Source organism: Candoia aspera, chromosome 1 (assembly GCF_035149785.1).
Source record: "Candoia aspera isolate rCanAsp1 chromosome 1, rCanAsp1.hap2, whole genome shotgun sequence".
In the NCBI taxonomy this organism is placed as follows: Eukaryota; Metazoa; Chordata; class Lepidosauria; order Squamata; family Boidae; genus Candoia; species Candoia aspera.
In genome coordinates this window covers 335,257,056-335,272,101 of record NC_086153.1, presented here as the reverse complement: position 1 = coordinate 335,272,101, position 15,046 = coordinate 335,257,056, and the positions used below count along the sequence as shown (strand labels likewise).

General features: G+C 46.0%; 1 protein-coding gene across 2 annotated transcripts in view; it reads left to right on the top strand.

Annotated features, from left to right (window-relative positions):
• SLC25A42 (solute carrier family 25 member 42) overlaps positions 1 to 14,577 on the top strand; it is a 35,944-nt gene extending 21,367 nt beyond the window's left edge. For both annotated transcript variants that reach the window (XM_063290829.1, XM_063290828.1), the window contains 6 exons: positions 513 to 624; positions 1,601 to 1,626; positions 2,996 to 3,162; positions 6,054 to 6,170; positions 9,441 to 9,592; positions 10,958 to 14,577. In XM_063290829.1, coding sequence (XP_063146899.1) covers positions 513 to 624; positions 1,601 to 1,626; positions 2,996 to 3,162; positions 6,054 to 6,170; positions 9,441 to 9,592; positions 10,958 to 11,283 — 900 coding nt within the window. In that variant the 3' untranslated portion in view covers positions 11,284 to 14,577. The remainder of the gene's footprint in view (positions 1 to 512; positions 625 to 1,600; positions 1,627 to 2,995; positions 3,163 to 6,053; positions 6,171 to 9,440; positions 9,593 to 10,957) is intronic.
• The last annotated feature ends 469 nt before the right edge of the window (positions 14,578 to 15,046 follow it).

Genomic DNA, 15,046 nt, shown 5'->3' with positions numbered 1-15,046 from the left:
TTACTCTATATGGATGGCTCTCTGAATTTGTTCTGGCTTTTCTTTGTGCATCCCAACCCTGCTGAAGACCCAGACTCAGGTCAGTTGAAGACTTAGTGGCTGCATTCATATCATGTGCGAAGCTTGGTCAGGGTTACCCTTGATTAGGTGTTTTGCGGCTTAGCATGCTGGGCAAACCCTACCTGCTTGGTTAGTTTGTCGTTCATCAGACTGTGTATTTTTTATGCAACTCAGAAAATGTGTTGTAATTCAGTAATCCAGTGAAGATTGTTGGGTAAAAGTTACCAAGTATTCCCAGTAGAAAATGTTGTACAGGGTTTCTGTTACCAGCTTAAAAGTGAAGGAAACGTATCTCTTACTTCGGTTCAAAAAAAAATGTCTGCCATTGCTTACTAGGTGCTGTTTCTGATCCTTGATAAGCAAGGAACAGATGGCCCACTGAGGGAGAGCCCTGGCTGATTCTTAGCTGTTGCGTGATTCTGTCTCTAATGTGTTCTGCTTTTCTTTTCCAGGGTGCTGAAGAGAAAAGAAGTGTGATCAACTCCTTGGTGTCTGGGGCATTGGCTGGCGCTGTGGCCAAAACAGCTGTGGCACCATTGGACAGAACAAAAATCATATTCCAAGGTAGACATGAGAATAGGGAGGAGAAATGGGGGAATCTTCCCATGTTTCTCAATTGCTGAAGCAATCCTGGCTCCTCTAGATCAGTGTTTTTCAAACTTGGCAACTTGAAGATGTGTAGGCTTCAATTCTCAGAATTTCCCAGCCAGCATGGAGTGTCTTGGAGCATGCCTTGCAGATCTACAGACTTCAAATCCCAGAATTCCTCAGCCACCATGGCTACTGCTGAGAATTCTGAGAACTGAAGTCCATGCATCTACAGGTAGTCCTCACTTAACAGCCACAATTGGGACCAGAATTTCAGTTGCTAAGCAAAGCGGTCATTAAGCGAATCTGACCCAATTTTACAACCTTTTTTCTGGCAGCAGTTAAGCAAATCATGCAGTTCCCCATTGATTTTTGCTTGCAAGAAGCCGGCTGGGAAGGTTGAAAATGGCTATCATGTGACCACAGGGTGCTGCAATGGTCATAAATGGGAATTGGTTGCCAGGTACCCAAATTGTGATCACGTGACCACAGGGGCGCTGTGATGGTCATTAATGTGAGGACTGGTCAAGTTGTTTTTTTTCAGCACTGTCATAAATCCGAAGCATCACTAAATGAATGGTTGTTAAGCAAGGAATACCTGTAGATCAGTGTTTCTCAACCTTGGCAACTTGAAGATGTGTGGACTTCAACTCCCGGAACTCCCCAGCCAGATTGCATCTTCAAGTTGCCAAGGTTGAGAAACACTGGCCTACACCATACCTCACTCCAGGCTAAAGGGGACCTGTTGGGACAGCAAAGATGCCAATTTGCAAAGGCAGCCCCTTGAATGGCCTGCAGAGATGGTTCTGCTCCCTGGGGCTACCATCTGGGTGCTCCCCAGCAGAGGCTGACTGAGCGCAAAGATGCTGATTCATGGCATGGATTAGTTTGCCCATAGATTTCTTACTCTCACTGCTGATGTGTCTCTGACTTCTCTTTTTTCTGTTTTCAGTGTCGTCAAATCGGTTTTCTGCTAAGGTAAGGTGAAACGTCCTTCTCCTTTCTAGGCTCCATTACAGGCTGAGCCATTGGGGAGGTTTAAATCTTGCTGATTTGGTCCCATGGGTGGCTCCCACCTTAACACACCTCTCCTCTGCCCCTCCTCCTGGTCTCTGAAGAGCCAGTGAAAAAGTCAAAAAAGAACTGCCATAAAACTGTTGACACATATATGTCCTAAGTGAAGTAAGATCTTAGCGCACAATTCCAGCAGAAGAAAATAGAAACCAACCCTGATAAGGAGGCTGTGTAGCTGGTTGTTAACTTCAGCACAGAGGAAGGATGGTCTTGACCTTGTGTAAGGGGGCAGATAGAAAGTTGGATGTGACCACTGACCTATCCTAAGGTAACAACTCTGGGTTTTACAGTACCTTTGGGTCAAAAGTCTTTCCTTCTCCTCACTTGATAGCCTCTCCTCCAACTTGCTGTTGTAGCTGTTGCCTGTGTCCTTGATATCTTCCTTTGGGTCAAGCCACTTTGGCTGTTACCACGTGAGGTGCTTCTCAGTGTTGGAATTAACCATGGTTTATTCATCCCAGTTTTCTGGGTTCCTACCACATGGTAAGCTAGGGTTGGCTAATTTGCAGTCCAGGGTGTCACATAAATGTAGTCTCTTGTGCAGTGGACAACCAAACTCTTTTAGCAAAGTATGTTTCCAGGACAATGTTGAGACATTCTGGACCTCAGTTTTATATAGGTAGTCCTCGACTTAACGATCACAATCAGGACTGGAACTTCAGTCACTAAGTGAGGCATCACGTGACCATGACTAATTTTACGACCTTTTTTGCTGTGGTCATTAAATGAATCTGGCTTCCCCCATTGATTTTGCTTGTCAGAAGCCAGCTAGGAGGGTCGCACATGGCAATCACATGACCCTGGGATGCTGCAACCATCGTAAATACATGCCGGTTGCCAAGTGCCTGAATTCTGATCATGTGACTGCAGGGATGCTGTGACGGTTGTAAGTGTGAGGACTGGTCGTAAGTCACTTTTTTCAGCAGCATCAGCTTTTCCTGGCTTACCATGAGCGAACAGCCTTGTTGCAGTTCTGCAGCATCCAGGACCTCACATAATATGCCATCAGTGAAAGAAAGGCAGATGCCAACACATTCTGTGGGAGATTGGTTGGGGCAACAGGAGGAGCATTTTGAGGGAACACCAGTGAGTTGTAACCCTCTTTTGTGGCTAAGTTCCCTCTTCCTGTATCCTGCCTGCCATACCCCAACCTTGGACACCAGTGCCAACCCTGCCCATACTTATCCCCACCAGATTTCCTCTTAAAAATTCACGACTCCTTTGTCTTTGACTTCCAAGTGTGTCACCCCAACCCGGTTCCTCCTCTACCCAGGAAGCTTACCGGCTGATCTACCGTACCTACCTCAGCGAAGGCTTCTTCAGCCTATGGCGAGGGAACTCGGCCACCATGGTCCGGGTGATCCCCTACGCGGCCATCCAGTTCTGCGCACATGAGGAGTATAAGCAGCTTTTGGGCAGCTACTATGGCTACCAGGGAAAGTAAGTGGCTGTGGAGCCTTGGTCTCCTTCAACACCTCGGCTTGAGCATGTGGGCAGGGCATTACCTGCTGCGGCTGCCCTAAGGATCAGCGTTCTCCCCCAGCCCACCTGTCCCCGAGGTGGATGGCCCTGACCTTGCCAGCCTTTAGGAAGCCCTTGAGGACCTGCTTCTTCCCCAGGATGGGGCCAAGTCTATTAAGTGAGCCCGACTGTAGTGGTCTGTTACGTGAGTTAGTTGCCCCAGTAGAGTATGTTTTACTGATTTTTTTTTAAAAATTGTTTACTGTGTAAGTTGCTCAGAGTTGCTTGGTGAACAGGCAGTCATAAAAATCAAATCAAAATTAAAATTAATTAACGAACAGCCAGACAAAGCTGCCTTTCTTTAAAGTCACACCAAAGCTATGTTAGCACAGCCTGCTTAACCAAGTTACTTAAAAGCCTCTCTCCTGCATTAGAGAAATATGTTAAGCTGGGTTAGTCTTGCTGTTCAGTTTGTATGTGTGTGTGTGTGTGGTTTAGCATGTTGCATGAATACAGCTTGTTAGATGAATTAGTTCAGGCATACCCAAAACTTGGGGTAATCTAGTAGCCATGTTACATTATCCCAGCCTGTTGGTTTGCTTACTGTCTGGACAGTATGAGGCTGTATTCACAGAACTTACCATGGCATATTGACTATGAACCATATTGGCCATGCTGATCTTTTGTGGTTACAGTCTTTGGCTAGAATTTTGCAGAATGTCCCTGCGATATCTCTGCACGCTATCCCTCTACTCTATAGGTTCAAGATCCTACCAAAGCCCTAGCTTAGTGCAGCGTTTCTCAGCCTCAGCCACTTTAAGATACATAGACTTCAACTCCCAGAATTCAATTCTGGGAGTTGAAATCCACACATCTCAAAGTTGTTGAGGTTGAGAAACAACAGCTTAGGGGTAGACACCTGCTTTCCACCCAGAAGATCTCCTTTCATCTAAAAAAAAGATCATGTATATTTCATTACTGGAGACTCTGGAAAGGCACTGGTTGTATTATATTGCACCGGGTATCTTTTAACTATGGCATGTTGAATAAGCCATGGTTGATTGATTTATTAATTCAATTTACGTAGCCATGTCTGACTTTAGGTGGCTTACAAAGTTAGAAGAACAAATAGCAAAACATATAAATAAGTAACAAAAAAAAAATAAAAACAATTAAAAATGAAGTAAAACAATTAAAAACAACCAAAAAATGTAAAACATCAAAATGTAACAAGAAGGAGAGTGCCAACTAACAGCTTATGAACAATATAGCTATCTCACAGGCTCCATACATCAACAGGATCCCCAGGCCTGATGGCTTGACCAGTTTGCTCTAGTGGTGAAGGTGCTAGGCTAGAAACCAGGAGACTGAGAGTTCTAGTCCCGCTTTAGGCATGAAAGCCAGCTGGGTGACCTTGGGCCAGTCCCTCCCTCTCAGCCCAAGAGCCAATCAGGCATGGTAGGAGAGTTCTAGTCCCGCCTCAGGCATGAAAGCTAGCTGGATGACCTTGGGCAGTCCCTCCATCTCAGCCCAAGAGGCAATCAGGCATGGTCTAGTCCCGCCTCAGGACCGAAAGCCATCTGGGTGACCTTGGGCCAGTCCCTCCCTCTCAGCCCAAGAGCCAATCAGGCATGGTAGGAGAGTTCTAGTCCCGCCTCAGGCATGAAAGCTAGCTGGGTGACCTTGGGCAGTCCCTCCCTCTCAGCCCAAGAGCCAATCAGGCATGGTCTAGTCCCGCCTCAGGCACGAAAGCTGTCTGGGTGACCTTGGGCCAGTCCCTCCCTCTCAGCCCAAGAGCCAATCAGGCATGGTCTAGTCCCGCCTCAGGCACAAAAGCCGTCTGGGTGACCTTGGGCCAGTCCCTCCCTCTCAGCCCAAGAGCCAATCAGGCATGGTCTAGTCCCGCCTCAGGCACGAAAGCCGTCTGGGTGACCTTGGGCCAGTCCCCCCCTCTCAGCCCAAGAGCCAATCAGGCATGGTCTAGTCCCACCTCAGGCACGAAAGCCGTCTGGGTGACCTTGGGCCAGTCCCTCCCTCTCAGCCCAAGAGCCAATCAGGCATGGTCTAGTCCCGCCTCAGGCACGAAAGCCGTCTGGGTGACCTTGGGCCAGTCCCTCCCTCTCAGCCCAAGAGCCAATCAGGCATGGTCTAGTCCCGCCTCTGGCACGAAAGCCGTCTGGGTGACCTTGGGCCAGTCCCTCCCTCTCAGCCCAAGAGCCAATCAGGCATGGTCTAGTCCCGCCTCAGGCACGAAAGCCGTCTGGGTGACCTTGGGCCAGTCCCTCCCTCTCAGCCCAACTCACCTCACAGGGTTGTTGTGGGGAAAATAGGAGGATGAGGGAGTATTAGGTATGTTCACCGCCTTGATGTATTTATAAAAATAATGAAGGCGGGATAAAAATTAAAAAAAAATATTTTTTTTTAAAAATTAAAAACCCACATCTTCAGGGTCCTCCGAAAGGCCAATAGGGTTGGGGCTAATCTAACTCGGGGGAATGATGTTCCAGAAGGCAGGTGCCATGGTTTGGTTTACAGGATACCTTAAACTGTAAAGTTTACTGCATGTAAACGAACATGTAACGTACGAACCCAGCTACTGTTGGTCAGAACAAACAGTTCTGGCTGTAGTCATCTGCTCTGGTATACGGCAGAGTTCTGTGTCTTTGACTTACATTTCCGACTGTGAAACCCCAGTCCGATGTACGAAGCCAGCCAATCGTAGTTTTGGGCCAAATGAGCCCAGCCAGAATTTTGGAAGGAGTAATGTTCAGTTTGGAATGTTTGTTTGCCTAGTCTGAGTTGTGTTTTGGGTCTAGTTAGCCAACAGCCAAGGAAATGCTCCCTTTCAGATAGTATTTCTTTTGTTTCAGGGCACTCACCCCTCTGCCCAGATTCATCGCAGGATCTCTCGCGGGGATCACAGCTGCCATGTTGACATACCCCCTGGACCTGGTCCGTGCCCGTATGGCAGTCACACCGAAGGAGATGTACGTAGTTGGAGATTTGATCCCCTGTAGTTAGGAAAGGGTTTGAGGTGTATTCTTTAACTATCATTGTCCCTGATATAGTGAAAGGTTGGAGTGCAGACACTCATCCACGTGAAAATTGTTGCTTCTATCATGTTCCAAGCCAAAAAAGATTTGTCAGGTACCCCAAAATGGAATAACTTTTTCTGCAAGACTTCCTACCACTCCAGCACTGTGATTGGTTCAGTAATCCACTCAACCATAAAATGGTTTGCTTGCTCATCATTTACTTGGTGAACCCAGCTGAGCGACTGATTAATGGCTTTAATGTGTTGGGAGCAGTCAGACAGTCATGGTTTAGACACATAGAGGTAAACAACATCTACATACCATTCAAAAGAGACAATAGAAAAGCCAAAAGACCAGAACACTCCCCTGCCAGCAATCAACACCCAGATATGCAAAGATCATAACACTAGGATTAACATCAGATGAACCATCAAACAGCACAATACACCCTAATCAAGGAACCAAGCAGCAAACAACAGCCCAATCAAAGAGCTCCCAAGGAGAGAACAACACCCCCACCAACACAAGCAGGGCAAGCCACCGTATATAAACTGAGAGCAAGGCCCACTCCCTCTTTGCACTGAAGATGTTGCCTAGTCTGGCAATGAAACATCTGCAAGGAAACAACGAGGCTCAGCACCAAGGACTCCACAGTTCAGCCCTGAGCTACAGATATTCGCTTCGATTGGTGGTCATGGTTTACTCAACATACTGTGCAGCTGACAATGTCATGTGAAGGCAGATTCTTCTAATTAGCAGAGGTTTTGCAGGTCACTGGCAGAGCACAGATATTAACATTTTGGAGGCCCTCCTAGATGTCATGTGAAGAACCATGCATTGTGACTCATGAAGCAAACCTTGTGACCAGCTTGCAACCAGTTTATGACTTGAATTTGAAAGAACAGAGTTGGCTTCATGGTGTTAGGAAGGATGTTTTGTCACATTTTTGTCACTGTGGTTAGCAGATTCCTAAGATACCATCTTAAAAAAGGTGGAGGGTGGGTTGCTGGCTTAGTGGAAGCCTCTTCTTGGAAAACCACTGGCAGTCAATATAAATCCTGTCAGCTCCAGAGGGCATGGCTAACTGTCAGAAGCACCAATATCAAGTCTTCATCGAAAAGAGAATGTATATTTTGAGACCTGTCCTGCTCGAACGGTAGTACGTACAGCATGGGAGAAAACCCTTCAGAAAATGGAGAGTTTGGTCTACTTGATCAATTCCCATCCATGTGTTAATTGATCAGATCTGCAGTGTGGACTTCCGTGATAAGCAATTGGCTAGACTTATCTTTTTCCCCTCCTTAAAAGCTATCAAGCATTTCCCAGTGTCTAAAATAGCACATGCCTTAAGGCAGGGTTTCTCAACCAGGGTTCTGTGGCACCCTGGGGTTCCATGAGAGGTCACTAGGGGTTCTTTGGGAGATCACAATTTATTTTAAAAAATATTTCAAATTTGGACAATTTCACATCAAAGACGGTAAGTTTCATTCTTTATTTTTAGTTTAGGAACACTGTTAATGCATGTATACAGGCCTACCCATGAAAGGAATGTAATAATTTTGTAACTTCTGGCCTATATTTGAGCCTGAATGTGCAGGGGTTCCCCGAGGCCTGAAAAATATTTCAAGGGTTCCTCCAGGGTCAGAAAGTTGAGAAAGGCTGCCTTCAGGAGTGTATGGGCCCTGGCAAGTGCAAAGAAGTTGTTCCTTATCCATCTGCAACAGCTCCACCGTTGCAGTGTGTTGAGTGTATGAAGGATTCACTTCGATGTTTCCCTCTGGACTACATGCTCAGTTATGTTTTCTTTCAGTCAAAGCCAACCATGTGTCTGAAAACTACTATTAATGACTTGCCAACTTCTTTTTTTAACTCAGCTTTTTTTGTGGGGGGTGGTTTCCAAACAATTAATATGTAAAACTCTAAAATCCCAGGGGATCGAGTGCAGTTACCAATATGTACTCAGATTGTACTCTTAATATGGTATTCTTCCAAGACAAAGTTAATGAAGCAGAGAATAAGGAAGGAGGATAAAGTAGCCACACTTAGCCACGAAAGCTTATCTACCCTTATCTCTGAACACCAGTTGCTGAGGGGGGGAAAAGGGTTTGGGCTGGTTTCTTCACAGCCTGCCTGTAGGTGTTCAGAGGCATCAGGTTAATGAAAGACCTGTGAGTAAAATACAATGTGATGTAGTTTTGTTGGGATTGTGGTTTTATTAGTACTGTAGAGCTAAGTGAGCCTTGTGTGGCGCAGAGTGGTAGGTGGCAGTATTGCAACCGAAACTCTCCCCGGCTCAGGTCAACTCAGCCTTCTGTCCTTCCGAGGTTGGTAAAATGAGTACCCAGCTTGCTGGGGAAGGTGACAACTGGGGAAGGCAATGACAAACCACCCCGCTCTGTAGTCTGCCAAGAAAACATCACGAAAGCTACGTCCCCCCAAAGGGTCAGACGTGACTCGGTGCTTGCACAGGGGACCTCTCACCTTTCACCAGAGCTAAGTGGTTGGTTTGATAACAAAAACATCTATGTTCTGTAGACTAGGCATGTTGTTAGAAGCTAGCAGTAGAATCTATCAGTGATTTGGGCCACCCTATTTTCATTACTGGAGTGACCCAAGAATAAGCAGCCTAGTACCCTCAGACATCTTTGTTGATACTTGTGACTCATCCAGCCTCTCATTTTTTTTTTTTTAGATTTAATTAAAAAACAGAAAGCTAACATGCAAAGCAAACATCGGCTCTCAGCATCATTTTCATTTCTAAAGAAATCATCTGGGCTATATTTAGGCTCCAGAGGCGGTCTAGAAAATAGAGTAGCTATAGTACAGTGCTCTGCTGGGAAATGTGCTCACCTGCCTGGATAAAAGCTCACAGTGAGTGGGAACGGTAGTGGCTCTGGGTGCCAGTGAGCGGTTCTCCAGTTTGCTTTCAGATGATGGATGCTCTGTGGTTGGGCATGTTCCCCCATGGCAGTCATCGTGTGTGAGTACCCCCAAAAGGTTCGGCCTACCCTCATATAAACAAAGATGACAAACATGGCCAGCCTGCCAAGGCGTTGAATTCCCCACCCCTGGGAGAATTCTGAAGATAGCAGCGCATACCCTGCAACCAGGACAGCCCCTGTCAAGCCGTAGGACTTTCTCCCTCCAAACTTCTTTCTAACTTTTGTCTGATGTATCAGGATTCTAGTACAAAATGTAGCCTATTCCATTTTTCATTGGCAGGTATAGCAACATAATTCACGTATTTATCCGGATATCTCACGAGGAAGGGTTGAAGACCCTGTATAGGGGCTTCTCACCCACCATCTTGGGGGTGATCCCTTACGCTGGATTGAGCTTCTTCACTTATGAGACGCTGAAGAAGCTGCATGCAGGTAAGGCAATCAAGCTGATAGGATTATGCACACTAAGTCCACAATAGTAGGTTCCTTCTGTTTTTATGCGCATCTTCTTAAGTTACTATTTTTAAAAAACTGGTGTTCACAAATACGTTCAGCTAGGCTACAGTGAGGCTGGGTAGTTCATGACTGTGGGAATCCAAACATCATTGGGAGGCATTTTCTCATCAGGCACAATGTTAAAATTTAAGGTGATCCAGCAAAATTGACAGGCAAGTGGTTTTGGACAAAGTATGTCATTTAAGGCATAATTATTAACTTGAAGGCATTCTTATTGTTAGATGTGATATGACTACTAGTTTTAAATGGGATTAGACAAAATCCACAGAAATGGAGTTCCGTAAAAGGGAGTCAGAGGGAACCAACCAAGGTGGGATGGAGTCTGGTAACATAGTCTTATAAGGAACAGGTAAATGAAATGTTTAGCTCAGTTGTAAAAAAGAAAACTAGAGAACTGAGATGGTGGTCTAGAAATACCTTATAGGCTGTCACATGAGCAAGAGGAGGCAGACTTGTTCTCTGGTGAAACCAAGGATAGGATAAGGATGAAGACCAAGGAGTTCTAATTAAAAGAAAGGTTCAGATTGAAGGTTAGGAAAACTTTCCCAACAGTAAGAACTGCAAGGCAGTAGAACTGTCTGCCTTGAACAGTAGCAAGCTCCTGCTTGACTGAGTTTTCAAACAGGGCTTGGTGGCCACTGATTAGGGATGGTTTCGTGCCGTGTTTTAAGATGTGTGGACTTCAACCCCCAGAATTCCCCAGCCAGCAGGCTAATGGAATTCAAGTTGCCAAGGTTGAGATACACTGGTTTAGTGGCTATTGTGTGTGGAGGAGTTTGGACCAGATATGCGCTAAAGCTCTTCCAGGTCATATCCTGTAGGATTCTATTATAGACTAGGCTAGTCCTCCTCCTGAATCATATGCAGCAATGTGTATGGCTACTTCTCTGCCACGTTTTGTTTTCTAGTCCCCACATTTCCTTCAGAGAGCTTAGGGCAGACAGCCTGGTTTCTTCCCATGGTAAAGTCACCCAGTGAACGCTGTGGCTGAAAATGGGAATGTGTACCTGGGATTTCCTGGTTCTTGTCTGATATGCCAAACCATCTCACCCTGCTGGATCGTTGTTGGTTCCTGTGGAAAGCTTTCACTGTGAAGGGAGGGGGTCCAAGGAGAGCTGTTCTTCCCTTCTCCACAGTTCTTCTCTATGATATTTGGACTCTTCAACTCAGCGCTGGCCACAAGGATTCCTTGGACTCTGCCTCCCCAGGAATAAACACAAGATTCTCTTTGTTGTCTTTCTGCACATCTCTACGGCGCCTCCTTTTCTTTCTCTTTTCCAGATCACAGTGGGAGGAGAGAACCCTATCCGGTGGAAAGGCTTGTTTTTGGGGCTTGCGCAGGCCTGATTGGGCAGTCAGCCTCCTACCCTCTGGACGTGGTCCGTCGGCGGATGCAGACAGCAGGGGCTCTGGGGTTCTCGTACAGGTCTATCATCCTCACCATGAGGGACATCGTCCGGGAAGAGGGACTTGTCCGAGGCTTGTACAAAGGGCTCAGCATGAACTGGGTCAAGGGTCCCATTGCGGTGGGCATCAGCTTCACCACCTTCGATCTCATGCAGATTCTCCTCCGTAAATGGGAGCGCAGCGTGAACGTGGAGAGGTAACGCCACACCTTGGCCCAGGGTGCTTGTGGAGAGGGAGTGGCCGCCACGGTTGTGGTGCGAGTGCCGACTAACGAGGGTGGGCATCCTCCTTTTTTAATCAGTCCCCTTCCCTGATCCCAGGTGAGGTTCTCCTGGTAGATCTGAGTGACCTCGGAGAGCTCAGTTTCAGGCACACAGAGGCCTCTCACTGCGGCCATCTCCTCTCCGTTTCCCAGATGATGAATGTGCAAAGAAATAACAGTAGAAATCAGTGCAGGATTTTCACTGTTTTTATGATGTGATCTAAACACCCTCAAATCCTCTGAATTGGAGAGTAAAAGGGACTCTTTCCCTGCTGGTCCCGTATCAGGAGGCAGTAGATGATGTGGCTTCATGTGCGTCAACCTTTTTTCAACTCCCCCCACTTTTATTTTATTTTTTAATTTTTGTCCATCAACTCTCCTTGTGTACAATTACCTCTTGGAAGAGCAATGCCAGATTGGGGTGGGGATCTTTTTCCATAGAGCTGACTTAAAAGAGAAGGACGCTTCCTCTGGCATTTTTGTTGCTGGAAACCAGGAGGTTCCTGGCTGGGAAACTCTACCTTAAATCAACAGTGTTTGCATTGTTGCTTTCCAGAGCAGCATTTAAATAAAGGATTTTGTGTTTTGTTTCGTTTTTAAAAACCACCACTACAGGATTTTTGCTTTCCGTTGGAGATGGTACGCTCTGGGGAAAACATTACCAGCACACAGTGTTAACTGGAAACTCTTGCCATCTTGAAACGCTATTTGGTTCATTTCTTCAGTATTATCCATAGTATTATCCGCAGTGGGGAAAGGAAGAGAGTGGATCTCTTAAGTACCTAGTTGAATGACAGGAACTTCAAGGGCTGATGAGCTACTGAGGATCTCCTCTCCCTATTTAGTATGAACCTGCTGGGTTCTCAGAGTAGATGAAGAACCCTGTCATTCTGCACCCTCAAAGCCTGTGTAGTGCGTTTTTAAGATCTTGCTTGCGTGAAGTTGGAGAAAACACACCTGTCGGCAAAACCAGCAGCCTCATGGCGTAGCCTCTCCTCCCTGAATAATATCATTTCGCTACCAATTTCCCTGCCTTGTTTCATTTGCTGCTGCTTGTCAGGGTGGGGAATATCATAGTGCCCCGCTGGGCAAACTTCATGTGGTAGCTATGTATTTGCTGTGTTTAGGTCAAGTCTCTTTGGATAGCTTTTTATTGAATTGGTTCTGCTATTTTTTCGTGCCTGTTTTCTGCTTCACAACTTTAATGCCACTTCTGTCTTGGGGGAATTGCAACGGATTACCCAGATGTGATTCTCAAATTCTTACCTTCCTCCTAAAGGAAGAAAGAAGGAATGGTATATGTTAAAGCAAAAAAAAAAGGGGGGGGGTCTGTGGTAGGGCTAAAAGACACGCTATTGTGAACTGACAAGGACCCTTTCCCACGTTTTGTACAACAGGCTAGAAACTGGACTTCTGACATTTTGTGGAACACAAAATATTTTGTGGTTATCTACATGCACTACACCCCTCCACACACAGCGTCCCAATTGTTCTTCATACAATCCTAGAAATTCTACAACCTCAGTTGTTGGATTCTTTGCAGCATTGCTAGTTGAATTGGTTTCTGCAAGGGGGTTCAGAAGCGAACTGAAGCTTTGTCGTCTTAAAGAGTTTTCTGCATTTGAGATGCTGTAAGCACCCCACCCCCAGAAACTGTAATTTTAAGATGCAGAATCCAGAATGTGGTGTGTAGGTGTTATGTACACAGGACAAGTTGACTGTGAAGGGAGATACATGGTTGGCCTAGTGGAAATTCAAGGCTTATCTGCCAACGTAAGTCAAATCACAAATCAGTAAATGTGAAAGATGTCTCAAATTGAGATTTAATATAACTCAGCTCTTGGAAGAATGCTTTTCTCCTAATTTTAGACATTTTTAGATTACCCCTCCCTTCTGCTGCTGAAGCTTGGTTGCCGATCTAGCTTGGTTTTTTTTTTTAAAAAAACCAAACCGCTTCATATACTTAACATTGGGTCTGCTTTCCAACACTCATGTGCTATTCTTACATAGGGCCTTCTGGCATCCTCCAGAGACACTCGCCCACCATCCCCTGGCCATTGTAAATCAAATTGAATTCATTGGGGGAGCGTTGGACATCACATTGGGGGAGCCTGCTGTAATAGGGATTAGACACCTATCTGGGGGGAGCCAGTGTGTGCTCCTGTCCCCAACGTAACTCAGCTGAGGACCTCACCAGGGCAAGTTCTGCAGTGTTTTTTTCTCCCATCTGCACATTCCCAGGGTAGAGTCTAGAGCAGTGTTTTTGAAACCTGGCCACTTTAAGATGCGTGGACTTCAACTCCCAGAATTCCCCAGCCAGCAGGGCTGGCTGGCGAATTCTGGGAGTTGAAGTCCACGCATCTTAAAATGTCCAGGTTTCAAAAACACTGCTTTAGAGTGATAGTTCAAGGACAGGTTTTCCTTTCCTACTTGGAACCGTGCCAATGCTTTCTTTTTCTAATAATAATTTTAAAAGGTGAATAACAAACAGGCTGCCCTGAACAGCAACTTCCCTGTGGCTGCCAACCTTCCTGTGCCGAACAAGGTCATTTTTGGCAAGCACTCAACACACTTTCCCCAGGGTAATAGGTCATTTAGTTGCCTGGTGCCTCGCTGTATCTGAGTGTGCCTTTAGGAGGTGCTGCGGGGGCCTCTAAGCACAACAGGGGTGCTCTTGTGGGACAAGCGGAGGTCCTCTTTGACAAGTAAATCAGTGGAGAAACAGGATTCCTTTCCTTGCAGGGGTTTCCTACTTTTCTACCTTCCCCACTGATTGTTTGGGGAAACCACCCTTGAGGTTGTAGAAAATCCGGTGGTGTGTTCCCAGGTGCTTGAGAGTCCACGCGGGGCTGTTTCTCATTGTTTTGTGCAAACAGAGTGAGTGATTGCTAAGCCCCAGTAAGCTTGGGGGAAACCTCAGAGCCGCGTGCCCACGAGCAGCATCTTGAAGGAAAGTGAACTAGCCACGAAAGTATTTGGCACCGCTGCACGGCCAAGTATTGTAAAGGCTGACTTTGGAGAGCTACTCTGGGCTTGGGGACAAATGCATCAAGGCAAGGCACATTTGCGCAGACTGTTGAGCACAACGGCTCTCGGCTGATAAGAGGTTCTCTGCATTGTGGCTTTTTATCTGGCCAACGATACTGTTTTATATAGATGTTTATAGTGACAAACTTATAAAGGTCTGTGCCAAGGGAGAAGGTATATTTAATAATAAAATGAATTATCCAGTTTGTGGTGTACATTGTCTCTCTTTTCTAAGATTTTATCTAATTGGGAAGAACAGCATTATTAGTATAAGCTTCCCCAAACCTGTTTGAACGACGGAGATGGCGACTGAAGCTATTAAAAGGGGCAGGGGCATCCAGCACAAGACGCTTCCCCAGACTGTGAGGTTGCTGAAACCCTGAACTAATAGCTGAGCTATAGATTGCCTCCACACAATGTGGTAAGCCATAAATATGTTACGTTCTACTGCACTTTAGCATGAAACACAGGCCCAATCATTTGTGGCTTACCCAGTAATCAAAATTAAGCAAGCCACATGGCAATCCTTAGCATACAGTACTTCCATTAGATTTGTGTGTCTGGATCGCTGGCCTGCGAATCATACTAGGTTTTTGCTGCAAATAGCTCTCCTCTGATCTTAATTACTGGCTTTAGTTTAGGTGTCACACTAGGCTTAACCATCTCATAAGAGG